Source organism: Triticum aestivum, chromosome 4D (genome assembly GCF_018294505.1).
Source record: "Triticum aestivum cultivar Chinese Spring chromosome 4D, IWGSC CS RefSeq v2.1, whole genome shotgun sequence".
Taxonomy (NCBI): domain Eukaryota; kingdom Viridiplantae; phylum Streptophyta; class Magnoliopsida; order Poales; family Poaceae; genus Triticum; species Triticum aestivum.
Genome location: NC_057805.1, coordinates 478,381,697 through 478,407,751, shown reverse-complemented (window position 1 = coordinate 478,407,751; position 26,055 = coordinate 478,381,697). Strand labels below are relative to the sequence as shown.

Below are 26,055 nucleotides of genomic sequence, written 5' to 3'. Positions count from 1 at the left end.
CTTCCCTAGTCCAATTCGGACCCAAGGGGGAGGGGGGCGCGGCCTGCCCTAGCCCCCCCTCTCTCTCTCTCCACTAAGGCCCATGTGGCCCATTAGTTCCCCCGGGGGGTTCCGCCCCCCATGCAGATGGGATCCCAGGGCCGGCGCCCCCCCAGGGGGCCTATATAAAGGGGGGGAGGGCAGCAGCACCCTAGCCCCTGGCGCCTCCCTCTCCCTCCCGTGACACCTCTCTCTCCCGCTTGCGCTTGGCGAAGCCCTGCCGGGATCCCCGCTACTTCCACCACCACGCCGTCGTGCTGCTGGATCTCCATCAACCTCTCCTTCCCCCTTGCTGGATCAAGAAGGAGGATACGTCGCTGCTCCGTACGTGTGTTGAACGCGGAGGTGCCGTCCGTTCGGCGCTCGGTCATCGGTGATTTGGATCACGACGAGTACGACTCCATCAACCCCGTTCACTTGAACGCTTCCACTCGCGATCTACAAGGGTATGTAGATGCACTACTTTCCCCTTGTTGCTAGTAAACTCCATAGATGGATCTTGGTGATGCGTAGAAAATTTTAAAATTCTGCAACGATCCCCAACACGGCCTGCCCTAGCCGCCCCTCTCTCTCTCTCTCTCCACTAAGGCCCATGTGGCCCATTAGTTCCCCCGGGGGGTTCCGGTAACCCTCCGGCACTCCGGTTTTATCCGAAACTTCTTCGGAACATTTCCGGTGTCCGAATATAGTCGTCCAATATATCAATCTTTATGTCTTGACCATTTCGAGACTCCTCGTCATGTCCGTGATCACATCCAGGACTCCGAACTACCTTCGGTACATCAAAACACATAAAATCATAATACCGATCGTCGTCGAACGTTAAGCGTGCGGACCCTACGGGTTCGAGAACTATGTAGACATGATCGAGACTCACTTTCGGTCAATAACCAATAGCGGAACCTGGATGCTCATATTGGTTCCTACATATTCTACGAAGATCTTTATCGGTCAAACCGCATAACAACATACGTTGTTCCCTTTGTCATCGGTATGTTACTTGCCCGAGATTCGATCATCGGTATCTCAATACCTAGTTCAATCTCGTTACCAGCAAGTCTCTTTACTCGTTCTGTAATGCATCATCCCGCAACTAACTCATTAGTCACATTGCTTGCAAGGCTTATAGTGATGTGCATTACCGAGAGGGTCCAGAGGTACCTCTTCGAAACATAGAGTGACAAATCCTAATCTCGATCTATGCCAACCCAACAAACACCATCAGAGACACCTGTAGAGCATCTTTATAATCATCCAGTTACGTTGTGACGTTTGATAGCACACTAAGTGTTCCTCCGGTATTCGGGAGTTGCATAATCTCATAGTCATAGGAACATGTATGAGCCAAGAAGAAAGCAATAGCAACAAACTAAACGATCATAGTGCTAAGCTAACGGATGGGTCATGCCAATCACATCATTCTCTAATGATGTGATCCCGTTCATCAAATGACAACTCATGTCTATGGATAGGAAACTTAACCATCTTTGATTAACGAGCTAGTCAAGTAGAGGCATACTAGTGACACTCTGTTTGTCTATGTATTCACACATGTACCAAGTTTCCGGTTAATACAATTCTAGCATGAATAATAAACATTTATCATGATATAAGGAAATATAAATAACAACTTTATTATTGCCTCTAGGGCATATTTCCTTCAGTAGCGATGTTGATGGTGCCATCGTCGCTCATTCCAAATATGGATCTAAGGCTTTCACCCGGACCGCGTTGGAGGACAAGGTGCAGAAGCTTCACGATCATGCTTGAAGAAGAAAAATGGCGACCAAAGGTGTCGCCGTCATCAACGTCAACAACACCGGCAGAAGGCATTTGCCTGAAGCATCACAACCTTGACCTTGTGTTGTTGCGCCTATGACGAGTCCCGCAAACACGTGAGTGCGGAACCCGCCAACCCTCCAACCACACCATTGCGAGCGAATTCACCAGATCCAGCTTGCGGTGACCTTTCTTTTGGAAGGAGGTCTCACTCTGTGCAGAAGCAGAAGCAGAAGCACTCACTCTGTGCGTTCGGTTTATACGATTTTTCGGTTTGTACAGTATTAATACTTCGGTAAATACGGCAAGAAATTAAAATACGGTTCGGTTTCGGTATATACCAAATTATTTCGGTATGGTTTCGGTATATACCATAATAACCAAAGTTGACGCGAATTTGAAAATGACGTAATAATAATTTACAAATTTATGACTCAAAACACATACTGTTTTACACAAATAGTATATACATACTACGCGGTGTTTTGGCTCCTAGGTGCATATGCACCCATTGTCTAAATACACATTTTGAAAAGTTAAAAAATTCGGAACAAAAATCCAGCGGGTATATTCGGACATTCTATGTGCATGCACAAAGTTTCGGTGACAAACCATGTGTTTTTGTGGCTTGTGTAAAAAAGATAAAGAAATGCAAAATGAATAGTTGTAATGAAGCATCAGAAATTGTCTTTTTTACACAAGCCACAAAAAACCTCGTTTTTCACCGAAAACTTTGTGCACGCATATAGAATGTCCGGATATACATGCGGGATTTTTGTTCGGAATTTTTCAACTTTTCAAAATGTGTATTTAGACAATGGGTGCATATGCACCTACAAGCCATTGCCAATTTCCGATATATATAAAAGTATATATGCATGCATTGATTCATCTGTTGTTGGTTATGGACGTGCTTAGCATTTTAAAAAGAGAAAAATGACTGTGTTACAAGAAAAAATTGCGTGCTTAGTAGTGAATTTGACTCATGTATAAAAAAAATGACAACTTGTATGGTTGTTGATCACAAGAAATATAAAATTATTTTTTACTTCGGTTTATTCGGTTAACCGCTTGGTTTTTTGGTATATACCATAAAAACCAAAGTTCAAATCGGTATGAAAAGTTCATACCATACCAAAATCAGAAACCATAAAAACAATAAATTTGGTTCGGTTCGATTTATTTTCGATATGGTTGTTCGATTCGATTTTGAAATGCACATAGTGATGAAGCACCCAATCATTCTCATGAGGAACAACCACAAATGAACATCACAAGATATAAAAATAACATCTACCACTAAAGTTGATTTTTTCACATCAAAGGCTTTCGAAAAAGGGATAAACATGAACGGTCTCCCGACACCTCGTGTTCTTTCGAAAAGGAAGCATCTGGTTTGATCTTGTTTGGATTGGCTGGAGCCACGGAAGTGCGTACGAATGGAAGGGAAGCATGATCTAGATCCGGTATGACTTTTCGTACCGATGAGTTAATGATCAACGGTCGGGGAGCTTGATCCAACATAAACTAGTTGTTGGAGGAGAGGTTGTCATCAGCTCCAAAATTGATCAAGTGGTCCATTTCTTGGAGGCCAATTAATTCCTGCAACTGCAAAGACATTTCCGGGAGGCTAGAGTTGGTCGGATCGAGACAAAATCACCAGTATGCGTGTGTGCGTAGGGACACCACGTAGTACGTACTCCCTCCGTTTTTTTTTAGTCCGCATATAAGGTTTGGTCAAAGTCAAGCTTTGTAGAGTTTGACTAACTTTATATTAAAAAATATAAACATTCATAATATGAAATCAATATTATCAGATGCATCATGAGATGTATTTTCATACTATATAGTTTTAGGATTGTAGATGTTTATATTTTTTTATATAAATTTAGTCAAACTTTGTATAGTTTGACTTTGACCAAATTTTATATGCGGAGTAAAAGGAAATGGAGGGAGTACGTACATAGGCACGGACACACGCGAGATCGAGTCTACTGATGATGATGTAATTTATCTTTTGATCTCACAACGTGTTGCTGCAGCTTCTACACACTGAAAGTGGGGAAAGTGCACTTCTTCTTCTTGTTTTTCCTTAGAGAATTCTTCTTCTGTTTTCTGAGGAGGAATGTGCACTGGGTCTACATCGATCATGGCCCAGAAAAGCTTGACTCACATTTAGGGCTTTGAAAGCTACGATGGGCCAGGCCACACACAGCCCAGTCGGCTTCACTGAGCGCGACCACTGTCTGACTCTCTACTGAGTCTACTGACCAGGGCAGCCCCTCCCACCTCCCCTCCCCTCCGTCCGCTAGCCGCCACGTCCCCGGCCGACCCGACCACCCCTCGCCGCCGGACCGCATCTCCTCCCCTCACCTCCCACCTCCAGATCCGCGCGCCCCCTGACCCCTCCCCGCCCGCCGCCGCCGGGAACTTTCTTCCGAGCTCGATCCATCCAGTGGCCGGCGACAGCGACCGCCCGCCGCGCGGATCGATCCAGCGACCAACGTGGAGCACGGCTGCTAGCCGTGCCCTCTCAGTCAACCCAAGTCGCACCACGTGCCACCATTTTGACCAGCTCCGCCGCTGCTATTTTTCTCCCTAAATTCCTCCCCCGGCCCCGGCCTCCCCTCGCACCGACGGCGCCCCGGCCGCTCCTCCCCGTCCGCCGCGCCTCCGGTGAGCTTCCGTATCCGGCCTGGTCCAAAGTCCGTATCTTTATGCCGACTCGTCCGATCTCCATCTAACCTGCTTCCGGCTTTGTCCAGCTCCGCGTCCATCTCCCGCCCGAGAAACCCTAGCCAGAGGAAGGAGGACACCATGAGGGGCAAGAAGCCGCTCAAGGAGCTCACGCTCTCCGTGCCGGCGCAGGAGACGCCCGTCGATAAGTTCCTGTATGTCTCCCCCATTCCTTGGCCTAAATTTCATGTTTCCCCCCTCTCTTTTTCCCCCACTAAAGCTATCACAGGTTTGCGCTTTATGTCTAATAAATGAGAGATTTTTTGGGTGCCTGGGTAGATTTTTGTGGTTTATTTGTGGATTTTGATGGGGCTGGGTAGCCATTACTGGGTTGCTGAAGCATATATTTACTTTGAAGGCATTAAGTGTAGTGCTTGATTTGAAATTATTACGGTCTGAGCTGCTGGCTGACTCAGCAGTCTGTATGTCAACGAAAGTATTTAAGTCCAATGATTAGTTTGAACTCAATACGTGTTGAGTTGCTGAGCTGCCTGTGGTATTTCAGGACTGCGAGCGGTACATTCAAGGATGGTGAACTGCGGCTTAATCAAAGAGGTTTGCAGCTTATCTCCGAGGAAAATGGAGATGAACATGTGAGTTCCCGGTTCAATAGTTTTAAATGACTACTTTTGTTCTCTCTCAATCTGTCCAATTGTGTTTGTGTTGTATTGTACTTCGATCGTTCATGTTTGATGCGTGGGCGCGCATGCGTGTTGCACTGTTGCGTGCTTCAGAGTCAGTGCACTCAGAGGGTCTACTGCATTTGATCAACCAGGTGGAACCAACAAAACATCCGATAAGATTTGAGATTGAATCGTATATACGCCACTATAAAAAAAAGCATACATGTCGCCACATGAAGTGCAATACAACACAAACACTAAATTACCGAACGAGGAACTTACATATTCATCTCTGTTTTCCTCAGAGATGCCACAAACCGCTTTGATTAAGTCTAAAGACCTCCAGCAATCAAAGACAACCATTTAATTTGCACATTACTTCGTGTTCTGAAGAAACAAGAAGTGTCTCAAAAACATTTCTAGACACAAAAAAGTAGTGCAGTAAAAGATCAAGCCTTCAATAGCTTCAACAGGAAAAGGGAGAAGGAAAAGGAAAACATATTATATAAAATGGGCAGTTTAGGCCAATGAATCAAGGAAACCTACATGAGTTTATTGAGAGGCGTCTCCTACGCCGGCAGAACGAGCTGGAGTTCCTTGAGCGGCCTCTTCCCCCTCATGGTTGTAACGCCCCGGCCACAACCATCGGTTCCTGGCCGTTATGCCTGACGGGATCTAGACTAGCCCCATAGACCAACACTAGTCTTTCCTGCGCACTTTGTCCTCACTCGTGCGCACCTCAGAAGGACTTCTCGGTCAGTCACCCATCCTCAAATTACCCCATGCGAAGCAACCTGGAGGTTCTTTGGAGATGAGCTTCTGAAAAAGAAGGCGCACCTTGTTGAAATGAGTAGTCTATCATTCCTATTAAGCCAGGATGTCACAATGGTATCTTCCTATGGTTAGTGTTTCTTCGCTAGGAGATGAATATGGAACTGGCCAAAGCCTTAAACTAGTTGGGGAGTAGGTAGGAGACCAGGTGAACTGCTATGGAGATATGGAGTTTGGATCTGCCCAGCGGAGGCATGCTGAGAGAGCGGAGCAACCTTGAGGAAGGCCTGGGCCACGATAGGGTAGATGGAAGTGAAGATGGGGCATGTTGTACTTTCATCGACCAAAGTTGCTAATTTATGGACCGCGGGGGTCAGAGGAACCCTTACAGTTTAAACTTGGTAGCCATTTCATCCATAATCATAACATATTTGCAAAATTTTCCATTATGTTTCATGATTATCTTGAGTAGATGTTAGTTTTTAATGCCTAGGATTGAAATTATGTACTCTGCTGCTCGCTATTGGTTATTAGATGCCACCAACAGAAACCACAACAAGAATATATTGTTCTTCAGTTTGTGTTTATTGGTATTTGGATAATGATCAAGTTGTTTCCGAATTCTGTTTGCATCTTGATTTGTTTCTTTTCCTCAGCAATCAACAAAAATGAAGGTGGAAGATGTGCAGTTATCAATGGATGACCTCGAAATGATTCAGGTCATTGGTAAGGGAAGTGGTGGCGTCGTCCAATTAGTGCGGCACAAGTGGGTGGGCACATTTTATGCCTTGAAGGTAACAGTACACTAAATTCACCTAGTGGGCCGCACAAATGCCTGTGATGGATTTTTTTGTTGATGTTAGAGCATTGGGGTAGACTGCTTGTTTTTTTATCGTACCTGTTTATATTTTTTCATGTTTGTTAACATGGAAATTAATATGTTTATCTGTTTGAACAGATTTGCATTCTATGCATTGTTAGACGATCTGATTATTCTACATCTGAAGACTTATTTGTTTTGTTTAGTCACTTTGTGATGGCATGGCAATATATTCAATTTGATCCGCATTTATGCACACCATTAAAATGAGTTGTAGCAAAAACATCTAGTACTGGCTGATCTTTGCCTGCAAAATCTCCATAGAACACCAATTTTAATGGAAACTGACACTAATGTATGAGAATACATCAGGTAATGATATACAGCCGATTAAACATTTTCAAGCATTATTCCTGGTCTTTGTACTGCTGTGGCATTTCGTTGTCCATATGATCTATCAATCAATTGATTATTTTCAATTTCTTCATAGGGCATTCAAATGAACATTCAGGAGTCAGTACGCAAACAAATAGTACAGGAGCTCAAAATAAATCAAGCAACACAGAGCCCCCATATCGTCCTTTGCCATCAATCTTTTTACCACAATGGTGTAATATATCTTGTTCTGGAATATATGGATCGTGGATCTCTTGCAGACATAATTAAACAAGTTAAAACCATTCTGGAGCCATACCTTGCAGTACTTTGCAAGCAGGTATGTATACGTTTGGCCTATGGTTTGACTGCATCCGGAATATTCAAATTTTGTCACATCTGATGGAAGTTGAAGCTAGAGTCTGGCACATCTAACATTAATAATGGCTTAACAAATCAGGTTTTGGAGGGTCTGTTATATCTTCATCATGAAAGGCATGTGATTCACAGGGACATAAAGCCATCTAACTTGTTAGTTAACCATAAAGGTGAAGTAAAGATTACTGATTTTGGGGTGAGTGCAGTGCTAGCAAGTTCAATCGGTCAGCGTGATACATTTGTTGGAACCTACAACTATATGGCGGTATGTAAAAAGATCTGCTTTGTCTTCTGACTGCGGCTTATGCTCATAATGGTTATCTGGGGTGCACAGAATTTGCTGTGATAGTTTTCTTCCTTTCCTTTTTGTGCAGCCTGAGCGGATTAGTGGCAGCTCCTATGACTACAAGAGTGATGTATGGAGTTTGGGCTTGGTAATACTTGAATGCGCCATTGGCCGCTTCCCCTATACTCCTCCGGAAGGAGAAGGCTGGCTAAGCTTCTATGAACTATTAGAAGCAATTGTTGACCAGCCACCACCTTCTGCACCAGCAGATCAGTTCTCTCCAGAATTCTGCTCATTTATCTCTTCCTGGTACGCTAAACATTATTCCGAGGAACTACACATGAAATTAGCTCAGTCACTGCATTTCTGTTTTGTCTTCTTGCTTAGTATGTTTGAATGAACTTCTTGCCCTGTTTTCTAAAGTTCTGATTTTCTTTTCCGTGTCTTTCACGTAAAAATATTTTAAATTGTTTGTAACGCTAACTTCTTTTAATATTTCTCAAAAAAAAAACTTCTTTTAATAGTTATCTGCTTTCTCGTCCAAAGCTCATGGACTTTGTCCACTCAAGTATTATTCCCCCATTTATGAAAATGTGTTTTGTCTATTCAAGTATTACTTTCCCCTTTGAACAAGTGTGGTCTTAATAGAACTGTTTTAGTGTGATAACTTGGACTTCATTAATTCTGGAAATAAATGTTTAAACTGCGCGGTGTTCTTCAGATTAGAATTAGTGAATTCCTCAGAAGTCCAGATTTTATAATGGTGTTTTTTGTAACAGCAAACGGCCGAATCAATGTTCTTATTATAAAAATTACATTTCAGTACAGCCCAAGAAATTCCAGCCATCCCAAAAGGATCGACTTGCGTCTCCAGACAATAGCTACTCAGGGCAACTTGCCATGAAACTATCTGTTTATCAAACCCTGTTCAAGTAGCTTGTTGGCCCTTGAAACTTCAAGCAGTTTAGCTAATTTGAAGTTTGAGTTATGAATCATGTAACAACCCTGATTTTCAGTTTAATGTTAAAATGTACTTGTTGATTTAAGTTAGCTATGTTAATATCTGATCTAATTGTTGTGTTGATTGACAAAACCTTGACTGAGGTTGTAGTATAAACCAGTTAACAATCTGGCATCTTATCTTACTGATGGATTAAGGCATGCCAAAAAAACACGGAAAATAACGCGCCTACTATGCAGGGTGTATGAACCTGACCAAATCATGTCGTGTGACCCAAAAGGAAGAGGAAGGAGTACCAAAGAACAAATAGGCACAGGAGGCATCACAAAAACTCAAACCAAAGACTCCGACGAGGAACGAGGGCTTTAGCCTTCCATCACGTCCCCATGCCCACTGCTCTTAGGTCTTCTTCCTCTTCATGTCTCACAATGGACATCTTATACCAGCTGAATATATCCACATAAATGTTCAGTTTTTCCACTAAAAGATTTGGCAAACAAAAAGGAAGAGGAAGGAGCGCTTAGGAACGATAGGAATGAGAGGCACTGGGAAATACCAAATGGCATTTCCACCTCAACACAAGATGTGAAGAACCGATAACTTAGGCTTTCCTCTATGTTCTCATACCCATTGCTCTTAGGCCCTCTGTTTCTTCCTCTTCCTAGCTCGCTTTTGAGATTTCACATCGAATATGTGCAAACATATAGTTGGTTTGTAAGCTAAAGCAACCAAGCAAGCCAAAAAAGGAAGAGGAAGGAGTGCTTTAGAACAATAGGAATGGGTGGCATTGGGAAACACCAAACTAAATTCTCACCTCCAACACTAGAGGTGAAACCGAGCAGGTTAGGCTTTCCTCCATGTTCCCATTCCCACTACTCTAAGGCCCTCTATTCTTCCTCTTCCGGGCTCGCCTTTGACGTCTCATGTTATCTAAACATGTGGACACATGTCTATGGTTTCTCCATCAGAGCTATCACATAAGCGAAAAGGAAGAGGAAGGAGTGCACAAGAACGGTAGGAATGGGAGGCATCAGGAAAGGATCCATGCCAAATATTTGCACCTCCAACACTTGAGGTGCAAACAAACATGCAGGGCTTTCCTCCATGTTCCCATTCCCAGTGCTCTTGAGTTCTCTCTTTCTTCCTCTTCCCGGCTTACTTTCAGTGCCTACAAATCTAATGAAACAAAAACTCTCAAAGAACAAGCTTGAATTGTTGGACAAAGTGATTCAGCTTTGAGGTATAAATAATGGGTGGTGCAACATATGCAGAACCTTAGAGAAGAAACTAATGAAGACACCTGATGCATGTGGGCACCATTCTACAGTCAATGATAATGGGGCCACATAATCACCGGCCCTGTCCTATTGTCCTCTACTCTTAATTTAGGGCACATGTGTAAAGATCTCTTCTCCTTACCTTTATTACCCATATCAGAAACTGGTACATGATATCCATACCAGCCTTTTTTAGAACAATATCCGCATCAGCCTGTGCATTTATGGTGTCAAAATATGTAGCAATAAGGAGTTAGAGCTGAAAGTAATATGAAATTGGACAAATTAAACCCTGTAAGTAAACTTGGAAAAATTACACAACAGTGGGGCAAAGAACCACTGAAGTGACAACTAATTGGAACATAATGTACTTCGGACCGCTGCAGTATTAGAGATGACATAATGTGATCAAAACATGATAAGAGAGATCTCATATCTGCAAAACCAAAATATCTATAGGCTATTTTATCAAGAAAAAATGTGTATAGTCGTATTGCTCTTGAAGTGTTTAGTATCCAAATTCTGCAGGCTGTACACAACTACATGGCATGTGAGAAATATAGGAAAAAACATATCTCCAAAGAAACCATCACCCTCGATCCCTAGCAGTGGCGGAGCCAGCCTATGAATGCAGCTCGGGCAATACTTAACTGTGATAGTGTGAGCTGGCACCTGCCGAAAGAAATAATCCTTCTAACCATAGATTATCACTAGTGCTTAGGAGTAATTTTCTGGACTAGCCCAGGCAGCCGCCCGGGGTTGCCGGGAGTTGGCTCTGTCACTGATCCCTAGGAGGAAAAAACTTGAAGAATAAGGTCACATATTCCGTCTAAACTAAGGTTTACGATTCGATGAGTCGACGAGTCGTCCTGAGGTTGAGACTCAATAGACTAAGCGTGAGTAGTCGACACTAAAGTTGCGACTCATAGACTAGTCGACACTGAAGTGTAGTCGGCCCTGGAGTTGAGACTCATGGACTAGTCTTGACTAGTCCTTGGACTCATAATCCATCTAAACTCCTATACATAGTATTTTAAGAACAAGGTTGGGACACAAAGGAAGAATAAGATCCCGAAGAGAGTATGGTACTTCTTCCATCCATCAAAGTACTTCCCAGTTCAACCTTGTAGCTCAGCCACCATCCCCCAAGGATTAAAACAGTTAGGTTGAGATGCAAACAGCCAGCAAGGTTCAAGAGTGGGGAAATAAGCCTTATCCCACACATCTAAACAATGTATAAAAAGACAACCATTTATGATCAAGTGTACAATTCCATTGGAGTTTACAATTTTTTTGACGCTGCAGATATATCTTGTTGCAGTCATGGCTGTTTCTTGCTAGCCTGCATATCTATCCATTAGTTTGCTATCCCATGTGTGAACTCTAGGAATTGATGGTAAAAATAATCTGCAATGCACATATCTTTACATGTTCTGTGTGCAAATTGCCATATTTCACACTCTGATTTCTGCTTGTACTCTTAGCTACAACATAAGGACTAAATCACATCAATGACACACCACCTATTGTTCCCATGCCCACTGCTCTTGGGCCCTCTTTCCTTTCTCTTCCTGTCTCACCATGGGCATCTCATATCATCTGAATATATGCATATGTATGTTTTTTTTCTAAAGCGATTTAGCAAACAAAAAGGAAGAGGAAGGAGCGCCTAAGAACGATAGGAATGAGAGGCATCGGGAAATGCCAAACTGAATTGCCACCTCAAGGCAAGAGGTGAAGAACCATTAAGTTAGGCTTTCCTCTATGTTCTCATTCCCACTGCTCTTACGCCCTCTCTTTCTTCCTCTTCCTTGCTCGCTTTTGAGATCCCACATCGAATATGTGCACACATATATTTGGTTTCTAAGCTAAAGTAACCAAGCAAGCCAAAAAAGGAAGAGGAAGGAGTGCTTGAGAACAATAGGAATGGGAGGCATCGGGAAACACCAAAGCAAGTTATCACCTCCACACTAGAGGTGAAAACAAAGCAAGTTAGGCTTTCCTCCATGTTCCCATTCCCACTGCTCTTATGCCCTCTTTTCTTCCACTTCCCTGCTCGCCTTCAAGCTCTCAAGTTATCTAAATACGTGGACACATGCCTATCGTTTCTCCATCAAAGCTACTGTGCAATCCAAAAGGAAGAGGAAGGAGTGCACAACAACGGTAGGAATGGGAGGCATTGGGAAAGGATCCATGCCAAATATTTGCACCTCCAACACTAGAGGTGCAAACAGAAAAGCAGGGCTTTCCTCCATGTTCCCATTCCCAGTGCTCTTGAGCTCTCTCTTTCTTCCTCTTCCTGGCTTACTTTCAGTGCCTAGAAATTTAGCGAAACAAAGGTCTCGAAGGACAAGTTTGAATTGTTGGACCAAGTGTTTCAGCTTGGAGGTATAAATAATGGGTGGTGCACCATATGCAGAACCTTAGAGGAGAAAGCAATGAAGACACCCGGTGCATGGGGGCACCATTCTACAGTCAATGAGAATGGGGCCACATAATCACTGGCTCTGTCCTATTGTCCTCTACTCTTAATTTATGACATGTGCGTAAAGATCTCTTCTGCTTACCTTTATTAACCATATCCGAAACTGGTACATAATATCCGTACCAGCCTTTTTTTAGAACGATATCTGTATCAGCCTGTGCATTTAGTGTCAAAACACGTAGCAATAAGAAGTTATGAGCTAAAAATAATATGAATTTGGATAAATTAAACCCTCTAAGTAAACTTCGAAAAATTACAAAACTGTGGGCAAAGAACCACCAAAGTGACAATTAATTGGAACACATGGTACTTTGGACATGAGCTGCATTATTTCAGATGACAGAATGTGATTACAACATGATGAGAGGGATCTCATATCTGCGGAACCAAAATGTCTATAGGCCATTTTATCCAGAAAAAATGTGTATAGTCTTAAGTAATTTAGTATCCAAATTCTGCAGCTGTACACAACTACATGGCACGAGAGAAATATAGGAATATATCTCCAAAGTAACCATCACCCTCAATTCCTAGAGAACACATGAAGGTATAGTGATCAGTGATCACATAGTCAGTCTAAACTCATTATACACATAGTATTTTAAGAACAAGGTTCACATACAAAGGAAGAACAAGATCCCGAAGAGAGTATGGTAGCTCGTCCACCCATCGAAGTACTTTCCAGTTCAACCTTGTAGCTCGGCCACCATCCATCCAATAATTTAATCACCCAGGTTGAGATGCAAACAGCCAGAAGGTTCCAGAGTGGGGAAATAAGCCTTATCCCGCACATCTAAACAACATATAAAAAACAACACCATTTTATGATCAAGGGTACAAATACCATTGGAGTTCACAATTTTCAAAGCTGCAGATATATCTTTGTTGCAGTCATGGTTGTTTCTTGCCATCCTGCGTATTTATCCATTAGTTTTGCTATCCCATATGTGAACTCTTTAGGAACTGATGATAAAAATAATCTGAATGCACAGATTGTTACATGTTTTGTGTGCCAATTACCATTTTTCGCGCTCTGATTTCTGCTCGTACTCTTAGCTACAGTGGACAGAGTGGTGTGTCATCGATGTGATTAACTAAAACAGTAAGACACTAAAACGCATTTACCATGCGACTGTCTAAACTCCACAGTTCTCACATCATTCTTGACCTGCAGCAATTGGCTCATATCTACCATTCAAATACTATTTTTTTTCGAGCAACCGGCAAGAACTCCTCAGTCCTCACATCATTCTTGACCTGCAGCAATTTAGCAATTGGCTCATATCTCATATCATCTGAACATATGCATATGTATGTTTTTTCTTCCTAAAGTGATTTAGCAAACAATAAGGAAGAGGAAGGAGCGCCTAAGAACGATAGGAATGAGAGGCATCGGGAAATGCCCAACTGAATTGCCACCTCAAGACAAGAGGTGAAGAACCAGCAATTTAGGCTTTCCTCTATGTTCTCATTCCCACTGCTCTTATGCCCTCTCTTTCTTCCTCTTCCTAGCTCGCTTTTGAGATCCCACATCGAATATGTGCACACATATATTTGGTTTCTAAGCTGAAGTAACCAAGCAAGCCATAAAAGGAAGAGGAAGGAGTGCTCGAGAACAATAGGAATGGGAGGCATCGGGAAACACCAAAGCAAGTTCTCACCTTCAACACTAGAGGTGAAAACAAAGCAAGTTGGCTTTCCTCCATGTTCCCACTCCCACTGCTCTTATGCCCTCTTTTCTTCCACTTCCCGGCTTGCCTTCAAACTCTCAAGTTATCTAAATATGTGGACACATGTCTACTGTTTCTCCATCAAAGCTACTATGCAATCCAAAAGGAAGAGGAAGGAGTGCACAACAACGGTAGGAATGGGAGGCATCAGGAAAGGACCCATGCCTAATATTTGCACCTCCAACACTCGAGGTGCAAACAAACAAGCAGGGCTTTCCTCCATGTTCCCATTCCCAGTGCTCTTGAGCTCTCTCATTCTTCCTCTTCCTGGCTTACTTTCAGTGCCTACAAATCTAGAGAAGCAAAAGCTCTCGGAAGGACAAGCTTGAATTGTTGGACAAAGTGTTTCAGCTTTGAGGTATAAATAATGGGTGGTGCGCCATATGCAGAACCTTAGAGGGCAAAGCAATGAAGACACCCGGTGCATGAGGGCACCATTTTACAGTGAGTGATAATGGGGCCACATAATCACCGGCGGTGTCCTGTTGTCCTATACTCTTAATTTAGGGCATGTGCGTAAAGATCTCTTCTGGTTACCTTTATTACCTATATCCGAAACTGGTACATAATATCTGTACCAGCCTTTTTTCTAGAACAATATCTGTGTCGGCCTGTGCATTTATGGTGTCAAAATATGTAGCAATAAGAAGTTATGAGCTAAAAGAATATGAAATTGGATAAATCAAACCCTGTAAGTAAACTTGGAAAAAATACAAAACAGTGGGGGCAAAGAACCACCAAAGTGACAAGTAATTGGAACACAAGGTACTTTGGGCATAAGCTGCATTATTATAGATGACAAAATGGGATTACAACATGATAAGAGAGATCTCATATCTGCAAAACCAAAATGTCTATAGTCCATTTTATTAAGAAAAGTGTGTATAGTCCTATTGTTTTTTAAGTAATTGTAGTATCCAAATTCTGCAGGCTGTACACAACTACATGGCATGAGAAATTATAGGGAAAAACATATCTCCAAAGAAAACATCAAACACATGATGGTATCACATATTCAGTCTAAACTCATTAATACGCACAGTATTTTAAGAACATGGTTCGGACACAACGGAAGAACATGATCCCGAAGAGAGTATGGTAGTTCTTCCACCCATCAAAGTACTTCCCAGTTCAACCGTAGCTCGGCCACCATCCCTCCAAGATTAAATCACCCAGGTTGGGATGCAAATAGCCAGCAGGGTTCCAGAGTGGGGAAATAAGCCTTATCCCGCACATCTAAACAAATATGTGAAAAACAACACCAATTTATGATCAAGTGTACAAATTCCATTGAAGTTGACAATTCTCGAAGTTGCAGATATATCTCGTTGCAGTCATGGTTGTTTCTTGCTAGCCTGCGTATTTATCCATTAGTTTGCTATCCCATGTGTGAACTCTTTAGGAACTGATGATAAAAACAATCTGAACGCACATATTATTACATGTTTTGTGTGTCAATTACCATTTTTCGCACTCCGATTTCTGCTGGTAGTCTTAGCTATATGGTGGTCAGAGTGGTGTGTCATTGATGTGATTAACTAATACAGTAATACACTTACATGCATTTACCATGTGACTCTGTCTAAACTCCTCAGTCCTCACATCATGCTTGACCTGCAGCGATTGGCTCAATCTACCATTCAAATTCTACTTTTTTTTTAGAGCAACTGGCAAGAGCTCTGCCTTTTCACATAGAAGAGAATTGACCAATTTATAAGGAAACCCGGCCGAAAACAGACCATTCAAATACTATTTAGTTTAGAACTTACAGTCAACTCCGTTTATTGGATATATGTGTTATTGGTCTATATTTTAGTTAGTGATTATTCTTAATGAAATTTGCACATCTTGAAGGCAACGGATGGTTCCTGCTAGCTTTGCTTTATAGATTTGTGCCGTCTGTGTAGTATATACAAGCAGGAGCATATCATATTGCAGTGTTATCTCATATTACTATATTGCTTTACAGCATACAGAAGGACCCCGCCGAACGGATGTCTGCTTCAGAACTCTTGGTGAGCATTCCCTTCCACTTTACAAGTTGTTGTAGCGTGTTCAACTAACCGTGGTACCGTTGATTCTGTCGACTAGTGTGTGTGCTGAATCGTCGTTCGATGTTGTTGTCGCAGAACCATGCCTTCATCAAGAAGTTCGAGGACAAGGACCTAGACCTGCGGATCCTCGTCGAGAGCCTCGAGCAGCCCATGAACGTGCCCGAGTGAGGCCGTCGCTCGGAGAGGTGAGGCCTTGCGACGAGTTTCTTCCAGGGCTGCCCTCATGACGGCAATTGTGTATTGCTGTGAACCTGATGAATGAGTGACCGACCCCCCACCCCTGTATGTGATGATGTTTATGTTGGAAAAATTCCTAGAGGATTGGAATGGATTATTAATGTATGGTAATGACTTGAGGCCCTTTTGTTGCGCGTCTTGTTATGAATGAATCTGGTGTGGTTAGTAATTTGTGGTGCATGAGAGTCGAACGAACCGTGATGTTGCATTGTCATGCGTCTGTGTCGCGGTCCGGTTTATGTGGTTCGTACTGGGAGTGCAACCTTGGTTGTGCCCTGGGAATGACCCTATGTTTTGCACCCTAACTGTTGCCATAGTTGCTAGGCAGTAATAAAAAAAAAATCAAGCTGCCTGGGAAGTCTATGATCAGGCAGTTCAGTTTTTGTTTTGCACTGGAGCAACGAAGGGTCCGCACAACAAAGGAATCACTAGAAGCAACAGTCCAGTAGTGTATGTTGTGCTGTTGGGATAGCAAGTGCAATTAGTCATATCGTGATGTCAAGAACTAGAATCCTTGCTTCTTATCATGACAGTCCTTGACTGAATATTTTTCTTATAGTTATGTTTTGCCGTTGTTTCATATCATGATGTCGAAGGAAGGACCCGAATATCTACCGAAGGTCAGTTTTTTAGACATGGCGCATCAAATCACGTTTTTTCACGGCAAACTATGTCCGTTGAAGGATGCAAGTTTTCTTGCAAATACTAGAAAAAAAAAGGTTGGAAGTTTAGTGGGCGAGCATGGCAAATCCGGTTAGCTCGTGTATTTTTGCCAGGGAATTGCTGTGTTCTGTAAACTAAATAAATTTGCCATCATTGCGGTAATATAAATAGACATGGGAAACGTTGGTATCGTTTCCTTTCCTTTTTCTTTTGGTGGAGAAGCACCACCGACGGCGTAGCGAGCAGTGAGTGAGTAGTACTCGTCCGCTGGCGTTGAGGAGGGCGTGTAGTGCGGTGCGGTCGCTGGCTGGCTGGCAGGCAGGACGGCGGCAGCCGGGATCCGGGACAGGCGCACGCTCGCCGCGGCCGGTGACGGCCGTACCGGAGGTGCTGCCGGGAGCCAGCCCGGGCGGTCGGTGGTGACGGACGGACATAAATCCGGCGCCGCGAGTCCTGTGATCCTCCGGGCGAGCGAGCCCCCACCACCTGCCACTGCCGCTGGCACGTACCGTACCACGCACGGGTCCCACCCCGCCCGCCCGCTCCACGCGTTAACGTCTGTCCGTGGCCGTGCGCCCGCGCACCGGAGCCGGGATCGGCCGCCGGCTCCGTTTGCGGTGCGCGACCGGCCCGCCCGGCCGTTCCCCGCCCCCGCTCCGGCCGTCCCCCCACTCCTCGGCCGCGACAAACTCGCATCTCCGGCCCGATACCTCGTCTCGATCCATCCCGTCCGCCTGCATTCCGCCCCACTCCCAGCCAGTTGGTTCGGCCTTTTCCTACCGTTTGCGTTCGTTTCCTTTCCCCACACCGCACGCGCCGGAAGGAACCCGGCCGCGAAAGTCGCTTTTCGAGACTTTCCCACTCACCAGGCCAGGCCAGGCTAGGGTTTTTCTTTCTTTCTTTTCGCTTTTCCGGCTGGCCATGTCAATGTCGTCGCACCCGCTTGTGCTCGTGCTTGTCCCCCCACCCTGACTGACCCACTCGCTGACTCACTCACTCACTCGCCGCCCTCTCTTCCTTCCTTCCTTCCGGAGCTTCCACTCCCGGCCCGACGACCCCGACCCAATGGAGGGCCCGCACCCGCTGCCGCTGCCGGAGCCGGAGCCGGAGGCGGGGACAGAGGAGGCAACAACCGGCCGGCGGTGCGGCCGCCACCCGGACCAGCCCCTCACCGGGGTCTGCTCCGCCTGCCTCGTCGAGCGCCTCTCCTCCGTCCGCAGCCCCGCCCACCCCGAGATCCTCGAGGTCGCATCCTCCTCCTCCTCCTCCTCCCTCCACCCCGACGCCCCCTCCGCCCCCGTCCCCGGCCACGGCGACCAAGAAGACCAGGGCAAGCTGCGCAAGACGCTCATGCTGCTCTTCCAGATGGACGACTCCGGCGCCGCCGCCGACGGCCAGGGCGCCACGCGGCCGCCCGACGCCAAAGATCCCGGAGCGTCGGAGGCGGACCACCCCGGAGGAGGCGGCGGCGGCGGCAGGAAGTGGAAGGGCGCCTCCTGGCTCAGGGCGATCCTGCCCAGGCGGGGGACGCGGCGGCGCGGGACCAAGGAGGAGGAGGAGGAGGAGGAGCCCTCGCGCCCGTCCGGGGCGGTGGATCCCCATCCCGGCGATGCCGGCGGCGGGCCGTCGCCGTCGCCGCCACTGGTGGAGCGGAGGGCCAGCTTCCGCCGCTCCTGCGAGTGGATGATCTGCCGGGAGCCGCCGCCCGGCGGCAGGGGAGGCTCCTCCATGGACCCGCCCCGCCACTCCTGGGACGGGTCCATGGTCGGCAGGGCCTTCGCCTGCTCCTTCGCGTGCCTGGACGAGCCGCCTGATGGCGTCACCAGGGTCAGGCAGGGCAATGCAGAGGAATCGGCCAGGGAGCGCCCTGCTGCCGGGGTTGCGGAGAGCAGGAACGGGGAGCATTCTGCCGAGATTGCAGCAGAGAGCAGGAATGGGGGGCATTCCGCCGATGTGGGCGGCGAGGGGCCGAGGTTCAGAGGAAGGAGAAGCTGCAGTGACGCCGGCCCGGAGATAACTGCGGCGGCCTCAGGTGTCCGGCGCCGGAGGTCCAACAGGTGGAGCAGGGTGTGGGATCGCAGCATCACGAGTCCACTCAAGGAGTTTGTGAGGAAGGGGGAGCACGCTCTTGATCGGTCCTTCTCGGAGTCAAGGAGGGAAACCCGGAGGTGTAAAAATGGGGAGACGACAGACATCGAAAATGGCGAAATTCAGCATGGCCGCAATGGGTCGGCAATTCCAGGCAGAGCAAGCCAGAGCGCAAGCAGAAGATCGCAAGCTGCCGCGGCTAACGGGGACGAGCAGAATTTCCGCACCGACTGGCTCAAGAACAAGGAATGCAGGATCGGCAGGAGCAGGAGCGTGCATTACACCTCTCCTGGGAACTTTGATAATGGGATGCTACGGTTTTATCTGACGCCGATGAGGAGCAACAGAGCCGCAAACAGGGGGAGGAGGAGAAGCTCTCGCTTGTTTACGAGAGGACTTTTTGGTTTTGTTTGAGTGGCTCAAGCTGAATTCTAGCAGCCCATGCCATGCGTTTTAGAAGATGGCAGCAGCACAAGCAACTTTTTCTTCAGAATCTACTTGGTCTCTTAGAACTGGCTAACTCTGTAAGTTGTTCAGCAGCTACATTCTTTCTGCAGTACATTATTAAGCCCAACGTAGAGTCAGGAAGATTTAGCTTAAGTTGCAGATTTGCTGCTCTGTTCTTTTAAGATAAGTATTGCTTATAGATGGAATCTGGACTGTGGTGTGCAGATTAGTGTATCAGGTGTAATTATTTACATTGATAATAATATTCGTATCAATTCTTCCAATCAGTAAAGGTATATGGTATATACTGTTCTAAACATGTTACATGTTGCTGCCTCCAAAACATATGCCATATGCCTATCTATGGACAAGATCACAAGCAAGAGAACTTTCAGCTGCTGTGTCTTATTATTGGAAATAGCCACATATGGCCCATATGCTAGACAACTTACAGAAATAAGGGAATAAGCTGTGTATGAACTTTCCTGCTCTGCAACTCTTGCACTTCTTTTGTTAGTTTCTGTTTCCTATGTTTTGAAGACTGACCGTTAACCCCTGGTCCATGCTGTTCATTGCTCTATAAATGACATTGAGGCTGCACTGGTGTGGTCCTTACCAAAGACATGAGAGTTCTCAATGGTGGGGTCCTTGTGCCAAATGATTCCATATGTATCCCCAACTTCAGTCAGTGTATTCACATCTTTTAACTTGTCTAGATAAGGATAAAGTATAAACCGATTGTCACTCCTGTATTTTGTTTTAGTCTAGGAAGCAGGCATTTGAAGGTCTTGCCTGTATATGTTTGCTCTTGCTAGATCGGCTAGCTATGTAGGGCCACCCCTTGTGGACATTTATCTGTTGTTTTCTTAGTGCAACGCCTGAATTATGATCCTTGAGAGTCCAGACTGTTCAATTCTTAAACAGGCTGAATATTTGCGATGGTACTTCATCCCTATCCATCATCGCCAATGTAAAATACTGTTCTAAACTTGTAACATGTTGCTGAAACATGTAAGCATATATCTATCTTTGGGCAAGTTCACGGAGCATTTTAAGCTATAGTTTTAGGTAGCATTAGGAAATAGACAAACATACAGCCCATATGCTACAATTTACTCAAAAGAAGGCAATGATAAGCTGTGTATGGACGTTCATGTTTTGCAACTCTTCCTCTTTGTTAGTTTTTCGGTTTCCTATATTTGAAGACCGTTAACACATTGCAGCCACTGGTGCATGCCCTTGGTTGCTCTATAAATGGCATTGAGGCTGCACTGATGTGGTCCTTACCAAAGGCATGAGAGTTCTCAATGGTGGGTCTCCTCTCCTTGTGGTAAATGATTCCATATGTGCCCCAACTTGAGTGCATTCCCATCTTTTACTTGTCCAGATAAGGTTAAAGTGTGAACCACATCTGCACTCCTGTTTTATTTTTCGTAGGAAACGGAAATTTCAAAGGCCGGGTTGCATATGTTGGTTCACTCTGGCTAGACCAGTTATGGCCATCAGTTGCGGACTTTTAGTATCTGTTGAAGTTCCTTGTTTCATACAAAGATTTCAGACTGCTGTGTTCTTAAACAGGATGGATGGATGGATGGATGGATACTGTAATATCACAGATCTGTTGCTCCCCGTTTAATGATTTGTGATTGTGATGATACCTTGTTGCCTTCTCTTTCATCGTATAGATATATAAAGTGTGTACAACTTTGTACTAAGACATTTATTTTGGGATGGATGGAGTAATCTGGTAAGTTGTCTACCAAGGTTTTAAATAGTTCCGGCAGCAGAGAAGTAGCATATGAATGTAATGGAGCTGGATGAATCAACAGCTCGAGGTTTTGATGGATCAAATCAAAGGTGCGCTTTGTTCTGACAGAATTGTTCGCTTCTTGGTACGTACTCCCTCCGTCCGTCCCAAAATTAGTGTCGCGGTTTTAGTTCAATTTTGTACTAAAGCCACGACACTAATTTTGGAACGGAGGAAGTAAGTTCTAAGCCTCTAAGGCTTGTTCTTGCATGGTCAACATGGAAGATTCAGACATCGTTTGCCTTTGGATCTGAATAAAAAGAAGTTTGCTACTGGTACTAGTCGTTCTCGTCAACAAATGCGGGTCATCTTTTTCTTTGCCGCTACGCCCTCCGTTCCAAAATAGATGACCCAACTTTGTACTAACTTTAAAGTTGGGTCATCTATTTTGGAACGGAGGGAAGTGTCAGTGAACGTGTGCAACATGCAATTTTGCATCTTCCACTCGCCCTTGGACTATAGGAGTGGGTTTGCAGACTGGAGAAGCATCCCTCTGATCTGCAGTGGCCTCCGGCTCACAGTGTTCCATTTCGTTGCTCGGACGGAATCTGGACGAAGCTGTGCAGATTAGTGTGCATCAAGTGTAATCATTATTTACATTGATCATAATAGTTGTCTTAACTCTTCTGCTAGTCTGAACATAATTACTGTTCTAAACTTGTAACATGTTGCATATATCTGTCTTTGGACAAGATCACAGTCCAGAGAGCTTTCAGCTGTTGTGTCTTATTATTAGAAATAACCACCCACATATGGCCCATATGCTGCAGTCTGCACAAAGAAGGCAATAATAAGCTGCGCATGAACTTTCCTGCTCTGCAACTCTTGCCTTTTGTTGTTGGTTTTGTGTTTACTACTATTTGAAGACTGACCGTCAACCACTGGTCCATGTCGTTCGTTTCTCTATAGAAATGGCACTGAGGCTGCACTGATGTGATGTGGTCCCCGACTTCAGTTCAGTCAGTGTACTCCCACTTTTTTCACTTGTTAGATAAGATATCGTATTCTGTTTTTCTGTCTAGGAAACAGAAATTGCATATCTATATGTTGGTCCACTCTTGCTAGACTTTCAGTATCTTTTGAAGCTCCTTGTTTTCATACTAGTGCAACACCTATGAAATTATGATCCATCGGAGTTCAGACCGCTGGAGATTGTTTTTTACAGCGATCCAGGTTTTACTACGCAATATTGGATTGCACTCCACTCGCCCCCCCCCCCCCCCCTTCCAGGCCCTTTTTTATCGCCGGCTCGAAAAAATCGGCCCAGTCGCACCACTAGAAGCCCAAATTTCGCTAGTTAGGGCCGAAATTGGTGACGGCGAACCCAGGCCGAACCCGTGCGCGCGCGCGGGGGGGGGGGTGGGGGTGGGGGGGTGCCCGCGGGCGCCGGGGAAAAACGTTTTTGGCGCGAAAACTGGTGGACCCGCCGAGTCAGCGACTGAGCGACGTCGAGAATCTTCGTCGTCCTCATCGCCTCGGTTTCCCGCGGGAATCAATGCGAAGGCTGCAGCCGGTCAGCCTTCCATTGATTCACGGGCGGCGCAGTGAAGGCGCGCCGCCGCGTGTCCCGCCCCCTCCCGCCACACGTCCACACTATTGCCACCCTCCCTCGCCGCTGGCCGCACACTTGCCTCGCCACAACCTCTCTCTCGCCGCCGACGCCCCTCTCTCCTTCGCTGCCGACACCCTCTCTCTCTCTCTCTCCCCGTCCCAAGCCGCGACCGATGGTCGAGTGTTTCCCCGGCGACGGAGCGGCGGCCAACGGCTTCGGCCGCCGCCACCTTCACGAGTGGGAGGCGCGCCTCCTCCACGAGGCGAACTACCCGGCGTTGCCGGACATGCGTGTGTCGGGCTCGTGGAGGCTCAGGTCCCTGTCCCCCCGCTGCCGACCGGCGCCGAACGCCGCGACGAGATCGCGCGCATTCAAGCATCCCTGCCGGAGGAGGTGCGGCACCTTCCGAAGTACGCCGCCGACAACCACGTTTTGTGGACGACGTACTTCGAGCACCGTCACGCCGAGCAACTCGCCTCCACCAACAACGTGGCGGCGCCAAGGGGGCGCCACAACGCCGTCGGCCGCCGCCTGTGGTGGGGTGTCCCCGGGCGCACGCTCCACGCCGTCCTCGAGCACCTCGAGGGCGGCAACGAGCCGCCGTTCGAGCACCCGGCGGCCACGTTCTCCCGCCGGAGTGGCAGCTCTTGGCTGCCGAGGCGCATGGCGGGCGCTTCCTCCTCCTCCCGCTCCTCCGGCACGGCGCCGCTCGACACCGTCAAGGCCGAGCCCCTGGAGACGCTGGAGCGTCGGCGCAGCCGCGGCGGCGGCCTCGTCATAAACGAGGGGCGCCGCCAGCCTTCCCCTCCTCCCCGCGGCCACCTTCGCATGGTCAGGCCGAAGAAGGAGCCGGCGACCCCCCCGTCGTTGTGAAGCAGGAGCAGGCCGACATGGCCACCGACCTCAAGACGGGCCTCAAATGGGCGCGGGATGACTACGTCCGGAAGGAGATGGAGCGCCAGCGCCGCGCCCTCGAGGAGATCGCCGCTTGGCGCCGCGGCCGCGACGAGGGGGGCGTCATCGTCCTCAAGGACAGCGATGAGGAGGCGCCGCCACCCACCAACCCCGTCCGCCAAGGTGACCCAGGACAGGGCTGCAACAAGGACGGCGGCGGCGACTACACCGCCTTCTACAAGCTCCTCGGCATGCAGTAGGCTGGGGGCGGCATAGTTTTATTTTTCTAAGTTTGTTTTATGTCTTTAATTTTGTAAAATATCAATGAAAACCGCCTGAATTTCGTCCAAATCTAGCCGAATTTGTATTTGAAAAAAACGACGTCTTGGCCCATTTTGAGGCGGTGATTGGGAACCCGAGCCCCCGCCCCACCCCCACGCTGAAATTTTCGCCGGTTCGCCCCCAAGCAGCGATATTTCGAATCCGTGGGGGACCGAACGAGTGGAGATGCTCTAAGAGCCACCGAATTTCGTTCGTGCCGGATGTAGAGAAGCTTGAAGGAGCAAGACACCTTATTCAGTCCATTCAGGATATGAACGCCAGAGACCAAGGGTGTTGGCACAGTCTGTTTCCTGAAGGCCTTTAGCAGAAGCTTGTTCCAGAGATGATCGATGATGGGTTCTTAAACAGGATGGATATAATTAACATCACACATCCGTTGCTCCCCATTTCATAATTTGTGACTGTTCTTGAAAAAGGTTTGACTTAGGACAAACCCAGAAGCTCAAGTACTTTGGAACAGAGGAAGTGCTTCGCAGGTTTATTGTTTACATAATAGTATAAACCAAGAACCTTTGTAAATTTGATTTTTCATTATTTGTTTTTGTTGTTTTTAAGCACCCATTTATGGGTTTGTTTTGGCACGGTTTCTGCAGCAACGCGGGTTGGGCATTATGCGCTGATACTCAAAAGAAGTGAAGTGATCTGGAGTCGAAATTGATGCACCATATCCGACTGCATACTGACACTACAAAATCTCTACCTGTCATTCACAATGAATTTTTTTGTTCTTCAAAATGATATTGTTGAAGTATATACTATTTATGTTCCACAATAAAATGAAAACAATTTAGTGATTTTTTTTAGAATCACCGGGGGAGGAGTCCTCCACCTGAATATATTGCTCAAAGTGGCCATAATGCCAGGAGAGTGATCCAGTTTATGAGGAAAACCGGATCGAAAACCTTAACACATTGACCCCGTTTATGAGGAAAACCGAAGTGAATTTATTATAGCACCTGAAAAATATATTTCGGAGAAAGTTCATGAAAATCTAAATCTAATTGTACGTCTTTCACCAAGGATGCTAGGTATATGGATTCATATGTTTCACTTAAACATAATACACGTTTTATAGTGGTTGAGAAAAATAAGAGCCATTCATCGAGAATAATTGAATGACATATAAACATTTTTTTTTGAACCAAAGGGGTTTCCCCTCTGCCCTAACTTTTACTAAAGCCAAGGCAAAACCACAACACAACCGTTTCACAGCTCTCGTCTACAAGCATCAGTAGCCGCAACAGATTATTACAACATTCATAGAGTCTGCAAAGTAGATAGGCATGTAACAGGAATACACTGACCAGCAAATAGACCTATCAAACACCACTACGGATAACCAGGCCAAGCAATCCTAAGGAGCTCCCCTCAAGATGATCGGGGAAGCAGCGCAACTTGAGCATCGAACACAAAATCTTGCATTGCGAGATCGTAGCAAATCCAGAAGAGATGTACCGCAAGCTTCGTCATTTTCGGCTCTTAAATTATAAGCTACTCCCTCCGCCCCACAATATAATATGTTTTTGCAAGCTGTTTCAGCTTGAAGCTTGGAAAAACGTCTTATATTACGAGACGAAGAGAGTATTTTTTGTGATGGGCATGTATAGTAAACTAGATACAGAAGGCCTCTCTCTGTATTCTAGTTTAAGCGGAGACTGCAGTGCAGCGCCGGAGCGGAGTCGCGCACGCAAGAAAAGCCACCGTACCCACC

The 26,055-nt window shown here is 46.1% G+C and overlaps 2 protein-coding genes across 2 annotated transcripts; both read left to right on the top strand.

Annotated features, from left to right (window-relative positions):
- Positions 1 to 4,102: 4,102 nt before the first annotated feature.
- LOC123098798 (mitogen-activated protein kinase kinase 1) lies at positions 4,103 to 16,720 on the top strand. Its single transcript, XM_044520872.1, has 9 exons — positions 4,103 to 4,494; positions 4,584 to 4,709; positions 5,060 to 5,147; positions 6,605 to 6,742; positions 7,259 to 7,483; positions 7,604 to 7,786; positions 7,896 to 8,116; positions 16,230 to 16,275; positions 16,390 to 16,720. Exons 2-9 carry the CDS (start codon positions 4,636 to 4,638, stop codon positions 16,480 to 16,482), a joined length of 1,068 nt encoding a protein of 355 aa, XP_044376807.1. The 5' UTR covers positions 4,103 to 4,494; positions 4,584 to 4,635; the 3' UTR covers positions 16,483 to 16,720.
- A 713-nt stretch (positions 16,721 to 17,433) lies between these two features.
- LOC123098797 (translation initiation factor IF-2) lies at positions 17,434 to 20,036 on the top strand. The gene has a single exon (XM_044520871.1). The coding sequence runs from the start codon at positions 18,280 to 18,282 to the stop codon at positions 19,714 to 19,716; it is 1,437 nt and encodes a 478-aa protein (XP_044376806.1). The 5' UTR covers positions 17,434 to 18,279; the 3' UTR covers positions 19,717 to 20,036.
- Positions 20,037 to 26,055: the final 6,019 nt, after the last annotated feature.